This window comes from Ahaetulla prasina, chromosome 1, assembly GCF_028640845.1.
Source record: "Ahaetulla prasina isolate Xishuangbanna chromosome 1, ASM2864084v1, whole genome shotgun sequence".
Lineage (NCBI taxonomy): Eukaryota > Metazoa > Chordata > Lepidosauria > Squamata > Colubridae > Ahaetulla > Ahaetulla prasina.
In genome coordinates this window covers 32,284,233-32,299,239 of record NC_080539.1, presented here as the reverse complement: position 1 = coordinate 32,299,239, position 15,007 = coordinate 32,284,233, and the positions used below count along the sequence as shown (strand labels likewise).

Here is a 15,007-nt window from a genome sequence, read left to right as displayed (position 1 = left end):
CACAGGTTTGGCTACCAGCATCACCAGATAGAGCTCAGAAATTTGTCTGAAATCCTACAGTAGTATTGGTAAGAAGCATAGAACAAATTTTACATTGTCCCTGAAGTGAAGGGTCAGACAAAGCTGTTGCCAATAAATCTGAGCTAAATGGGTTTGATGAACAAAGCTTGCGGTAGGGCTAATAAATACAAATTCTGGTGGCTGCTATTAAAACGAATATTGATTTCCAATCTGATGTTAATCTACCCCATTAATTCTTCTTTATTTGTAGCTTTTCAGTTCCAAAGTAATCTTCGAGTAGTTCACTTGACATTTCTCATGCTTTCTAAAAGGATGACTTTCATGCAGCTAATTGTAGGTGGCAGTGAAACTGTTGTGGCTCCCGCCCCCGAACCTGGCCCCATGCCTGAAAGTGCCTTGGAGCGGGGCCTACTGCCAGAAAGTGACTCGGAGCCGGGCCTGCTGCCAGAAAGTGACTTGGACAGTGAGGGGGAAGGTGTCGTGTCTCACTCCTCCGCTGACGGCCGGGTCAGGGAAATCCGAATCAGGCGTGCCTCTGCAGCTCTGCCAAAGTCCTAGCAAAGTCCTCAGGGCAGGCAGGAGACCAGAAAGTGACTTCAGCAAGATATGTTTAGACTTTGCCTGACTCAGAGAATGCCAGAAAGCAGGTCCTTTATATAGGCCATGGGGTGTGGCTCCATGACTCAGCACTTATCCAGGCCTGCCCCTCCCTTCCTTCTGTTGCCTCCGTCACTCCAGTCTGCAGCTGTTGGCAATTGACCTCCCTCAGGCTCACATGCTGTGGAGGAGGGGGAGGGGTCTAGTTGCTCCGTTTGCCTGGGCATGGAGCCAGAGCTGGGGGCTGGAGATACTTCCTCCTCTTCAGCCTGTCTGGGCATGGAGCCAGGGCTGGGGCCGGGAGGCATACTAGGACATTCCTCCGTGTTCGGAAGCAGATAAGAAGGCCCCGGCTGTAGTGAGATCAGACGAGACACAACAGAAGGGCCGTCAGGACTTACCTCAGAAACACCGGCCTCCCTGGCTCAGCTCCAGGAGCCAGAAGCAGGCCAGGTGAAAGAGATAATGAGGCCTCCTTCCCCTGATTCTTTCCCCCCCCCAAGGCCACGCCTGCAGACCCAGCTGACAGCAATCAGGCTTGGCTGAATCCTAGGTTTCGTCGGCAGGAGAGAAGGGGACAACAGAAGCAGGGGAGGGGCAGGCCTAGGAAGTGCTGAATATGGAGCAACACCCCACAGGATATAAAAGGCAGCAAGTGCTGGTGTGTCTCTTTGTATCAGGCAAATTCACTGATTGACTAGAGCTGAAGGTTGTGACTCACCAGCGTCTTGGCAGATAATGAGGGCTCTTGGCAGATGCTGATTCTTTTGCTGCCAGAGCTGATAAGAGCCAGCTAATTAAGCCATTGTTCGGACGGAGGCGAAGAGGACAGAACAGAAACCTAGTTATACAGGTAGTCCTCAACTTACAACAATTTGTTTAGTGACTGTTCCAAATTACAACAGCACTGAAAAAAGTGACTTATGACCGTTTTTCACACTTGCAACCATTGCAGCATCCCCATGGTCCTGTGATCAAAATTTGGACACTTGGCAACTGACTCATATTTATGAGGGCTGTAATGTCCCAGAATCACCTTTTGTGACCTTCTGATAAGCAAAGTCTTAACAACTGTGTGACTAACTTAACAACTGCAGTGATTCACTTAACAAGTGTGGGAAGAAAAGTTGTAAAATGGGGCAAAACCCACTTAACATTAAGTGGGTTTTGATTCTTGATGAACGTATCTTTTCTTTTATGTACTCTGAGAGCATATGCACCAAGACAAATTCCTTGTGTGTCAATAAAAATTCTATTCTATTCTGTTCTGTTCTGTTCTGTTCTGTTCTGTTCTATTCTATCATTTCTCATTTAGCAACAGAAATTTGGGGTTCAATTGTAGTTGTAAGTCAAAGACTGCCTATATTTATTTCTTGCTCCTTAGTTTACATGATCTAAGCCTTAGTAGTTATATCGCCAAGGCCAAATACACTATTAAAGCCCCTTTTTATAAGATTACCAAATGATAACTTATATTGTGTAAATTCTATTAGTATTAGTATGTAATATTTAGAGAGAGGACTATCAAGATTTTTGACACAATAAAGCAATATTTAAAGCAACCAGGAATACTTTCTTAATTGGCTTTAATTCAGTGGATTACAATGCTGTCCCTATATAATTCCTCAAGATGCAGAAGTTCGTTTAAGGTTAAACGGTCTGCTCCTAATTCCTCTTTTCTTTTCTCTCAAGTGCTGATGGAGAGTTTGCTGTCACCCATATGATAAAGGCTCACCTTTTCTCTAACGGCAGTGTGAAGTGGGTGCCACCAGCCATCTATAAGAGTTCCTGCAGCATTGATGTAACCTTCTTCCCCTTTGATCAACAGAACTGCAAAATGAAATTTGGTTCATGGACTTATGACAAGGCCAAGATTGACTTGGAAAGCATGGAGCACCATGTCGACCTTAAGGACTACTGGGAAAGTGGGGAATGGGCCATTATCAGTGCGGTGGGCACTTACAATACTAAGAAATATGATTGTTGCAGTGAGATCTACCCTGATATCACTTATAGCTTCATCATCCGCCGTTTGCCTCTCTTCTACACCATTAATCTCATTATCCCTTGCCTTCTAATTTCCTGCTTGACCGTGTTGGTCTTCTACCTGCCATCCGACTGTGGTGAGAAGATCACCCTGTGCATCTCTGTCCTTCTGTCCCTCACTGTCTTTCTCCTACTTATCACTGAAATCATCCCATCCACTTCCCTAGTTATCCCGCTGATTGGCGAATATTTGCTTTTCACCATGATCTTTGTCACCCTCTCCATCGTCATCACAGTCTTCGTTCTCAATGTCCATCATCGCTCACCCAGTACTCACAAAATGCCACACTGGGTCCAGAATGTTTTTCTGGATTTCATTCCCCGCTGGCTCTTCATGAAACGCCCTCCAGTAATAGCTTCAGGGTTGAGGGTGACCAGTGAAGAAGTCATTGCACAATACGACATGCCTCCGGCAAACCTCAGCACTTCACGGTGTTGGCTGGAGACAGACGTAGATGATAGGTGGGATGAGGAAGAGGAGAATCACGAAGAGATGATTCAGGCTGGCCGGCTACCCTTGCAAAGCATTTGTCACCACCAATGCCTTCAATATCGCTACACCAGTGCGCAACATCTGGGAAGAAAATTTGTGGAACTGGTTCATCGCCCAGCCACTATCAAAACAGAACGTTCAGCTTCATCTGAGCAGGGCATTCGGCTGTCTCCAAGCATCTTGAAGGCGCTGGAAGGGGTGCACTTCATAGCAAATCACCTGCGAGCTGAAGATGCAGATTTCTCGGTGAGTCACTAAGTCTCAGATACTAAGAATTGTTTTTCTGGATTAGAACTTTGGCCTTCTCAGTCCGTCTTCTTTCATATATCCCCAGCCCTGAGGAATATTTCCCCAGCTTCCCACTTAAATCGTTTGGAATCACTTAAATTCAGTAGCCTGAAGACCTGTCTGCAAGAGGTTTCTCAGCCCTTAGACCAGGGGTGAAATGTAAAATTTGTTATTACTGGTTCTGTGGGCATGGCTTGGTGGTGGTGGGGGTAATGTGACTGGGTGGGCATGGCCAAATTTTTTTCTTTTTACCTTTAAAAGCATTTTTTCTACAACCTCTTCAGCCAAAGAGGTTGTAAAAAAATGCTTTTAAAAACCCCTGATGATCAGGCAACTCAGCTGGGATCGCCAGAGTAGTTTGAGTAGTTCAGAGAACTGGCAAATACCACCTCTGGCTGGCCTCTGAGTGCGGTGGGAATGGAGATTTTGCAACATCCTTCCCCTGCCACACCCACCAAGCCACGCCTACAGAACTGGTAGGGAAAATTTTTGGATTTCACCCCTGAACTACATCTAAGAGTGAAATCAGCCTGGCAGGATAGGAGAAGGTAAAAGGTAGACCTTTTGTGAGAAAAGCGGAGCAGGAAGGAATATAATCTGAATTAGTGCACAATCACAAATCACAATATTAATACAGGAATTCAAGGACAAATATTTTCATGAACCTCTCCCACTGCAACCCACAATGTATATTTTGTTTTTGCTGACTCATTTAACTTATTCTACAATATTTTTATTTGCGCATAAGATCAATTAGGTTTAATGGGCTTATGCTGATTCAGCCTGAAGTGAACTGCACTGTTAATTTATGATTCCATTGTCTGCCAGATATGGCATGCAGTCTTCGTTTTAACCTTAGGAGCTCCTTCCAGCTGAAACTTCATTGGAATTTTATAAGATGTTCCTTTTCTTTTCAGAAAAAATCAACAAATTGAAGTGACCCATTTCATTGAGAAAGGGCTTTCAGGCCACCTGAAGTTATGTGTGTGTGTGTTTGTGTGTGTGTGTTGTGACTGGCAGGCTCATCCAGTTATATGATAAACAGAACTTTTTTTGTTTCCACCCATCTTCCTGAAGGAAGGAAATATCTTGGCTAGGCTTTTTCTTAATGCTGATTTATGAAAGAAATCTGACGTTCTTAACAGCCTGATCCAGTTACTCACCCATAAACTGGAAACAACAACAACTGCAGCAGCAGCAACAACAATAATAATAATACAATTCTGTAGCATCTTCTCCTAGCTCTAGTTACAGAGCAACTTTAAGACTTTATTTATTTATTTATTTTATTTTATTTTATTTATTTGTCACAACAATATATGTAGGCATCATTCAAAAAGATTATATAGTATATAAACATATATATGAGTAAATATTAGGAGGTATAAGTATATATATATATATATATATATATATATATATATATATATATATATATATATATATATATATATATATATATATATATATATATATATATATATATATATTTTGTTTTCTGAGGTTTTCACGGGTGTTTGTATATAGGTCTTTGGTTGTTCGGGTTTTCTCCGTGTAAGATTGGAAGTGTCTTGGCGACGCTGACGAAATCTCATTCGTCATCTTCAGGCTTCAGCTTCGTGCTTCTGGGAGCAATGTGTGATCGCAGCTGTTTCTTCCTTTTAACTGCTAGTGGGGGTTTGAACTGATTGGGTGGGAGCTTGGCTGTGCTCTGATTGGATGGGGGTTTTTCTGTGCTCTGATTGGATGGGGGTGTGTCCTGTGTTGGTGGGGGCTTGGTTGTGCTCAATCTAGTCTGTGCTGCAGGGGGATTTGAGCTGGTGAGCTGCATAGCTGTTGTTTGGCTTTGTGGTCGTGCTACATCTTCATAGTGGGTGTCAGTCTGCTGCATGAATGGATTGGAGGGGTTTGAAATGGCTAATGTTGCAGCTGCGGTCTGGCTTCATGATCAGTGTGGGTTTGGGTCTGCTTTCTGGGTGGATGTGCGGTGGTGACATCCTGTGTGGACCTTGTGAGTGTGGGTCTGGTGTCATTCCTCGTGTTAGGGACTTGTCCCTAACGAGTCCCTAACGAGTCCCTAACACGAGGAATGACACCAGACCCACACTCACAAGGTCCACACAGGATGTCACCACCGCACATCCACCCAGAAAGCAGACCCAAACCCACACTGATCATGAAGCACGACCAAGGACCAGAAGCCAGACCGCAGCTGCAACATTAGCCATTTCAAACCCCTCCAATCCATTCATGCAGCAGACTGACACCCACTATGAAGATGTAGCACGACCACAAAGCCAAACAACAGCTATGCAGCTCACCAGCTCAAATCCCCTGCAGCACAGACTAGACTGAGCACAACCAAGCCCCCACCAACACAGGACACACCCCATCCAATCAGAGCACAGAAAACCCCCATCCAATCAGAGCACAGCCAAGCTCCCACCCAATCAGTTCAAACCCCACTAGCAGTTAAAGGAAGAAACAGCTGCGATCACACATTGCTCCCAGAAGCACGAAGCTGAAGCCTGAAGATGACGAATGAGACTTGTCGAACGTCGCCAAGACACTTCCAATCTTACACGGAGAAAACCCGAACAACCAAAGACCTATATATATATATATATATATATATATATATATATATATATATATATATATATATATATATATATATATATATATATATGTTTTCTGAGGTTTTCACGGGTGTTTGTATATAGGTCTTTGGTTGTTCGGGTTTTCTCCCGTGTAAAATTGGAAGTGTCTTGGCGACGCTTCGACGAAATCTCATTCGTCATCTTCAGGCTTCAGCTTCGTGCTTCTGGGAGCACGAAGCACGAAGCTGAAGCCTGAAGATGACGAATGAGATATAGGAAGAAGAAAAGAAAAACAATAGGACAGGAACGGTAGGCACATTTGTGCGCTTATGCACACCCCTTATGGTCCTCTTAGGAATGGGATGAGGTCAATAGTAGAAAGTTTTTGGTTGAAGCTTTTAGGATTATGGGAAGAGACCACAGAGTCAGGTAAAGTATTCCAAGCACTGATGATTCTGTTACAGAAGTCATATTTTCTGCAATCTAGATTAAAGCGGTTGACATTAAGTTTAAATCTATTGGTTGCTGTTGTATTATTGCAATTAAAGCTGAAGTAGTCTTTAACAGGAAGGACATTACAATAGATGATTCTATGAGTTAAACTTAGGTCTTGTTGAAGGCGACGGAATTCCAAGTTTTCTAAGCCAAGGATTTCAAGTCTGGTGGGACTTGTGGACTTCAACTCCCAGAAATCCCCAGCCAGCATTCTGGAAGTTGAAGTCCACAAGTTTTGAAGTTGCCAAAGTTGGAGACCCCTCCTCCAAAGGCTGGTGACCCCTGCAAGACTCCCTTTTAAGGTTGCCAGTGTTGGAGACCCCTGCAGGTAGTTTTGAGATATGCGATAGCAGTCCTTCTCCTTTTTTTTTTATTTTGTCACAACAGTATACACAAGCATCAACATAAAACAATAACACATCATATAAGCATATATATAAGCAAAAGTATGCAATAACTACATTAATTTGATATAACGAAAGGAAACTATAGGACAGGAACGGTAGGCACTTTTGTGCTCTTATGCATGCCCCTTGTAGTCCTCTTAGGAATGAGGTGAGGTCAATAGTAGACAGTTTTTGGTTGAAGTTTTTGGGATTTTGAGAAGAGACCAGAGTCAGGTAGTGTGTTCCAAGCGTTAACAACTCTGTTACAAAGGTCATATTTTCTGCAATCAAGATTGAAGCGGTTAACATTAAGTTTAAATCTGTTGTTTGCTCTTGTATTATTGCGATTGAAGCTGAAGTAGTCTTTAACAGGAAGGACATTGCAATAGATGATTCTGTGTGTTAAACACAGGTCTTGTCGGAGCCGGCGGAGTTCTAAGTTTTCTAATCCCAGGATTTCAAGTCTGGTGGCATAAGGTATTTTGTTGTATTCAGAGGAGTGGAGAACTTTTCTTGTAAAATATTTCTGGACACATTCAATTGTATTGATGTCTGAAATGTGGTATGATTTCCAGACAGGTGAGCTGTATTCAAGGATAGGTCTAGCAAATGTTTTGTATGCTCTGGTTAGTAGTGTAGAGTTTTTGGAAAAGAAGCTACGCAAAATTAGGTTTACAACTCTTAGAACCTTTTTCGCTATGTAGTTGCAGTGGGCTTTGGCACTTAGATCATTTGATATGAAAACTCCAAGGTCTTTAACAGGGTGGGTTATCCTTCTGATAAGATAAAAACAGGGTGGGTTATCCTTCTGATAAGATAAAAACTGAAGCATCAGTTTCATGATTTAAAAGTGAGTTTTATTAACAGTAAGAAAAAGGAAATAGCTAAATGTTCAATTGTATTTGGATAGAAAAGGCATTAAGTGCAGATAAAAATGCCGCCAGTAGCTCAAATCTCTCTCCTCTTAAACAGACCAAATGGAAGGGATATGAGGTGGCCTAGGTAGATATAAAAGCGGAGTATCAGGCACCAAGAATTGACCTCATCAAATTGTTTCTAATCATCTTAGATGTCTGCTGGATGCTAAGGATGATATCCTTACCCTGAAGAGGCTCATCTTCACAACCTTCATTTATAGCATAAACATGCCTCCTAACTATTTTTTTAAATATCATGCCCTCATGGTGCTGTTTTTGTCTTATCTCCAGCCCACAGCTGCAGTACTTTAAATTTGTCCTAAGGGATTCTAGTTTTGAAGTGGTATTTTCCTTCCTTCCCCAACACAGTTTTTGCTATGGACACACATTAGGATAGGTCACAGCCAATGTGGTCAGTGATGTTTTCAGCGACTGGGATCTGCCACCTACCATTGTCCACTTTGTCTGGCGTCACCGCACCTCTCTCCTTCAACCTTTAGGCATTTTCCTCCATAACTCTGTGAGGACAGCTTGGAAACTTCCCAGCCAGTTCTGCAAAAATTGACCACTGGGCTTGCACAGGCAAAGCCACAATCCGGTTTAGCCATCTCTATTTTTGTTGCTATGGAGTCAGCATAGTCATCAATTAAGAGAAAGAAGAAGGAAAATGTTGGTATGAAAGAGGGTGTATGAAGATTTCCTCTCTTGTCCTACCATTTCAGATCATAAGTTATCTCCTCTTTCACTTGCAATTCCTCACAGTGTTGCTCTTTACATGGAAACTCTTGCTTTTACCAAAAGCTTTCTGCTACCTCATAGATCATTTGTGGTCATGGGGAGACTGACTTTTAAAGCAACACACACACACACACACACACACACACACACACACACACACACACACCCCTTCATACTCTCCAGCTCTCTAGGTAGCAAATGAAATTGAGAGCAAGAATCCAACTGGTTCCCTCCTGCCTCACTGATGCAATCCCACCCATCCCCAATCAGGCTGGCTATTTTGGGGCTTGGTAGACACTCTTTAAATGCATATCCACACCTGCACCTTATTACTTAGGCAATGACAGGAAGTACAGAAATGGACTTCCTGTGTGTGTGCAGGATACGGAATAGCTTATCCTGCCCACTAGTTATTGTGGAAGGCCTCTGGAGACCAGGCTGCTGAAAAAAAGACGAGACGCCACAGATGAATGTTGTGGGGAGCTATATTACAGTGTTTTACTGCCTTGCCTTTATTAGAGCTATTGTTGGACTGTGAATATCTTAGAGTTGACTGAAACTGAGGCAATGTAAAGCTTCGTCAATCAATCAGTCAAGCAATAAAACTTGGAGGGCGGTTAAACTTTCTGTTCCAGGGACATATCTACCCCTGCCCAAAGTTGTCTCATCACAAATTAAGAAGTAGCATCAGCATTGGTAGATGTTTTCCAAGCTGCACGTAATGCTCAGTGGGAAGGGAAACAAAGCCAGCAGAATCCACAACGTACGTTCTTTAATTTGCATGTCATTAAAAGACCTTGAGGCAGAACAGTTAAGGCAGTACCATCTCTACTACCATATTTTTCTACGGGCTGGAGGTTTACACATTCACAATTGTGACAGAAACTTCTCAGCCAACCACAATGGTTAGTATCACCCATAGACTGTAACTCTCTAATATCATGGGTCAGGTTGATCTGCCCATAGGACCTCCATCCCTGAAATTCCTTCCTGGGCAAAGTTTACTCTTTCAGCCTGGGGGGATATATTGCGATTTCACACCCTGCCTGAAAGATGGGGCTGGTAACAGTAGTAGGCTGCTGCATGGTCGTGCGGGTTCGGGTGAACCCTTAGCTGTAATCACTGGCTGGGCTCGCCCACCCGCCCTTGTGCTATGCTTTCCAGATATAATTAACTTTCTGGCTCGTTCCCCCGGCCCAAGCTGCCCAGCTGAGTTCTGTGCCACCCCTGCTGTACTCACTGGAGCTGCCTGAGTTGATTAGCGGCATGTTTGAAGCTCCATTTCAGTCCCAAAGGGGCACGTGTGCGCTCACAACCAGCGAACCCATTGTGAATGTAAGTGCAGCCCACCTCTAGCTGGTAATGGTCCAGAGAGGAAATATACCTTCGTTACTCGGTGAACACCCAATGTACAAGAGTAGGGCCATTGATCTATATGGCATGTGACACTTGTTTTATCTCTTTTTTAAAGGCCTCCTATTTCATGTTCATCCAACTTAGATGGATCTGTGAGCTCCAAATGATGTGTTATACATCTCCTCACAGTTTGCCAAAATCATTCCCAGGCGATTTTGTTTTTCATGAATGAAGGAGAATATACTGTATGTGTCCCAGGATAATGTTGTGGGATGCAATCTGGGTCAGTTACTGGGGCCAGAGGTTTTGTCTTCTGACCTTTAGGACTCATGTTGGAGCCCATCTTCAGACAACTCTCTCTAGCAAAAGAAATTAAGCTAGAGACAAGTTCCCTGAAGATGGGCTCCAGCACGAATCCAAAAGCTTGGAAGATTTTGCTTCCCTTAATCAAAATCTCCCAACTCTGAAGGACCCCAACTAACTGAATAGTTTCATCCAGCACATTGAATTTTCTATACTCTGTAGAGCTACCATATCTGGAATACCAAAATCTTGACAACTTCTCAGTAGATAACTATGGGATATCATAAAGTATCCTCTTTGCTGCTATCTAGTATTCACCTGGATTTTTTCAGCCCAATCCTGTTAGTTTTACTTTTTATCTATTTTAACTCTGATAGATAATTATTCTCTGGTATGGCACATTGATGCTTACTATGCCTACTTGCTTACTTAACATAACATAATAACAGAGTTGGAAAGGACCTTGGAGGTCTTCTAGTCCAACCCCCTGCCCAGGCAGGAAACTCTATACCATTTCAGACAAATGGCTATCCAACATTTTCTTAAAAATTTCCAGTGTTGGAGCTGCGGTGGCGCAGTGGTTAGAGAGCAGTACTGCAGGCTATTTCTGCTGCCTGCAGGCTGCCTGCAATTTGGCAGTTTAAATCTCACCAGGCTCAAGGTTGCTTCAGCCTTCCATCCTTCCAAGGTGGGTAAAATGAAGACCCAAATTGTTGGGGGCAATATATTGACTCTGTAAACTGCTTAGAGAGGGCTATAAAGCACTATAACATGGTATATAAGTCTAAATGCTATTGCTATTGCTAACCTACTAAGTTACTGAAGCATTCGTGGTATGTTTTTAAGTTTTCCCATTCCAATCATATTGAATTCCTGTTAACTTGGGGATTGGTCGCCCTGGTCATGATTTTTCATTTGTTGCAGGTCAAAGAAGATTGGAAATATGTTGCCATGGTGATTGACCGCATCTTCCTCTGGATGTTTATCTTTGTCTGTTTGCTGGGGACAATTGGACTTTTCCTTCCTCCATTTCTGGCAGGCATGATCTAGCACTGATATGCAGGATGAAGAAGCTACCTTTAAATACATCAACACCACCAGACAGCCTCCACAAAAATGCCACCCAAACTTCCATTTGCCTTCCTAAAGAAGCTAATAGTAGGATCATCCTCTTGATCCAGTATCTGTTGCCCAGGAATTATTAACATCATATAAAACCCCCAAAACTTAAACAAAGAACTGTAATGCAAAGTTAAACAAAAAAAATGCAAATTTAAACTTGAGGTTTCGTGTACCTGTTTTACATATTTTTGTTTTGCCAAAAATCAAGAGAAAACCATGCCACCATTATTCAGCAATATGATGTGGGGCAGTTCTGTGGGGCATAAAAGGGGCTTATGAGCCACATATAGTGCAGTGGCCAGAAATTCTTGATGCTGTGGCTCATTAAGCTTGTCTGCTGTTATTCCAGAAAAGCCAAGGGAAAAGTTAAAAAGCTGGTTGCGGTGGGAAAATGTCACAATGTGAGCTAGAATAATATCCAAAATGGGAAAGTGCTTTGATTTAACAAAGTCTCTTTATTACATGCTGTTGAAGCAGCATTTAATTCCTTGTATTACAAAAATGTGCTGGGGAGTCTCTGTATTGAGGATTTATAAATTATGAGAATTTCTGGAGATGCATGGAAAATATTTATTATGCCATCATTTGGTTTATACCTCATCTTCCTGCTGTGGCAAGCAGTCAGGTGGATAATAAATTTTCTATTAAGGGACTTAAAGTAGAAATGTTATTAAGATAGTAGCTAGTCATCCATACCCTCTGAGAACTACTGTTAATGAAAGTAAAAAATGTTTCCAACTTATTGCATCCTGAGTTCTGTTCCTCGATTAGGGCACAACAACTTTTTCCAATGTGATTTTTGTTGGATATGTTGGATTGCAACTCCGATCAAAGGTTGTGCTGGCTGGGGATGATGGGAGTTGTAAGATGGTGCATTTAAGCTTGGTTTTCAATATCTCTAATTCATTCCTTGGTTATTTGCTACCTTCATGCATGAAAATTAGCTGATCCATTCATTGGTGCAGTTTTTCAGATAGGAGACCTATTCAATGTGGCCATTTTTTGTCAGTGAAGCACAGAGGTTTCAGGTGTGCTCAGTCTCCTATTTAAATCACACCAACCATCCTCTTCTCCTAGGATGTTAAGAGGCAAAGAAGTCCCTGTATATTTGGCTTACAGGCTTCCTCTTGCTTTCTACACTCATCTCTGTAAATCTGAGGGTACAAGAACAAAGTTTCCAAACCTGGTTTTCAGAATATTATATTTTGCCCTTCAAAAAAATCTATGAGCATGAGGAATGCATACAATCGGTAGTTATAGAAAATGGAGTAATTCTTGAGTAGCATAGAGACTTTTTAGAGATTCCACTTTGAACTGCAGGCAAACAAATGTTTGAAAATATCACAGGATGGGTGGATGGAGGTGGGGTGTGGTGGCCTAGAGGTGGAGCTCTTGTCTCACAATCAGGAGGCTGTGAGTTCAATCCTAGGTAGAGGTAGATGTTTCTTTCACTGGGCACAACGAGAATATATCTCTTGAATGAAACTCCGCATTGGCGACAGGAAGGGCATTGGGCCAGTAAACATTCAGCTCCATTCGGTTGCCCAGACTTCACCCTGCAAGGGATTATGTCGTCATTAAAGGATGACAGGAAGGGTGGTTGAATGGATGGAACACCGTTCTTTTTGGCTAGTGACAATTGATTTTCCCTTTGCTGTAGTTCCTTCTCCTGACAAACTGTCATCCTCCTTGATGGCTTACCAGGAGTCCCGCTATCAACAACCTCAGCTCCTCTTTGTCAGGCAAAGTGCAAGGATTCACAGAGGACAAAGACAAGCAGAGCGTGTGATGGTCTTGAGCCAACCACTGATCATAGAAAATTTGCAGATCATTTTGCTGGCTCATCACACTGCAGTATTGGGGCTGGGATAGCATCTTTGCAAACTGATTTTTAAAATGCTGCTTTTTACAAAACTTCAGAAGTAGAATTGGTATTTTTGATTGAGATCCCTGTCCCTCTTTTGAAATCGGGTGAGTAATCTTGTTTCCGTATCAACATTTTCACTTGGATTGTGTACTTGGTGGCACAACCCATCTCCTTTGATGAAATGCAAGCACATGGGGGATCCATAGAGCCAATTTAGTCGCTTTTTGGGCCTGGTTCATTTCTAAGTCATAATATAGGGGCAGACAATGATTTTGGAGCCACTTGGGGCAGTGGATATAGGTGAACAGTGACCTCATGTTGTCATTAAAATCAACACAACCAAGTGTTTTGCTTGTTTTATGAGGCACCAAGGAACTGTAAATGTTATTCCTTTAATACTTTCCACTCTGGCAAGCTTGGAAAAATGCTCAGGTTTTTTTTGGCTTTTAAGGGATGATTAAGTCATTGATTTTGCTTTTTAAAACACCCTCAAGCATTGGAAAAATGCCCACAAACTACCCATCATGCAGAGTAATTGTAAGAATCAATAATTTGCCAAGGGGTTTCTAACAGCAAGTGAATATGCACTGTTTTTTAAAATATCCAGCCTAACCAACCTTGTTTTGTTTACAGGAAAATGTAACGGACCCTTAATTATCATCATTTGTATTTTTGTTCAGTTTTGCTATCTGCTTTGAGAATTTTGCATTGGAGAATTTTGCATTGAGTCATAAATAACGCACACACATCCTTGCATTTTGGCTGGAATACAATGTATGGGCTTCAGAAAAGTTTGAGATATCTTGAGACTATTAATGCTGGCTCAATGAATAACCAAAAACGTGCATACACTGTAATTCTCTGTGAATCTTGTGAATATAGCAAAGTATCATAAGCAGTCTATATATGTTTGAAACAGAAGTACTGTATTTTTCGGAGTATAAGATGCACCAGAGTATAAAACACTCCTTAGTTTTTGGGAGGAAAAGAAGAAAAATGCTGATTGGCAGCTGGATTGGCCTCCCGGAATACCTCTAATCAGCTGTTCCCAGAGGTGAATTTTAGCAACAGGTTCCTTGGTTGTGAGCTCTGTGCCTTGCTTTTTTTTTTCTTTTTTTTTTCTTTTTTTTCTGCCTCTGAAACTCTGTTTCAGAAAAATCTTTTTTCTGCCTCTGAAAGCCTCCAAAACAGAGCTTCAGAAAAAACCCCTCTGAATCTCTATTTGGGGGCTTCTTTTCTGAAGCTCTGTTTGGGGGCTTCCTTTCTGAAGCTCTGTTTGGGAGCTTCTTTTCTGAAGTTCTGTTTGGGGGCTTCTTTTCTGAAGTTCTGTTTGGGGGCTTCTTTTCTGAAGCTTCTTTCAGCCTCTGAAATATCCGTTGGGAAGCTGGGTGGGGCTACATTTAGAGTATAAGACGCACTCAGATTTTCACCCTCTTTTTTTGGGGAAAAAGGTGCATCTTATACTCCAAAAAAATATGGTAGCTTGGCTCTGTCAATAGAGTGAAAGTTGTAATAAGCTGAAGCCCCAAGAAAATTTGTGTGGAGTGGCCACTACATTACTGTAATCATTGCAGCTATTTTACTATTGCATATAGTAGCTGTCAATTCTTTTGTGCGACAGCCTAATAGAATGATTACACCAACTATGGCAGGGGTGTCAAACTCGTGGCCCACAGGCCGGATACATCATACGCTGGCCACTCCCACCCTCATTTTAACGAAGGGGGAAAACGTGATACGTCACTTGATGATGCAAGTTTGACACTGAACTATGGTTC

General features: G+C 42.3%; 1 protein-coding gene across 2 annotated transcripts in view; it reads left to right on the top strand.

Annotated features, from left to right (window-relative positions):
• CHRNA2 (cholinergic receptor nicotinic alpha 2 subunit) overlaps window positions 1-12,046 on the top strand; it is a 39,373-nt gene extending 27,327 nt beyond the window's left edge. For both annotated transcript variants that reach the window (XM_058162184.1, XM_058162185.1), the window contains 2 exons: window positions 2,311-3,403; window positions 11,165-12,046. In XM_058162184.1, coding sequence (XP_058018167.1) covers window positions 2,311-3,403; window positions 11,165-11,290 — 1,219 coding nt within the window. In that variant the 3' untranslated portion in view covers window positions 11,291-12,046. The remainder of the gene's footprint in view (window positions 1-2,310; window positions 3,404-11,164) is intronic.
• Window positions 12,047-15,007: the final 2,961 nt, after the last annotated feature.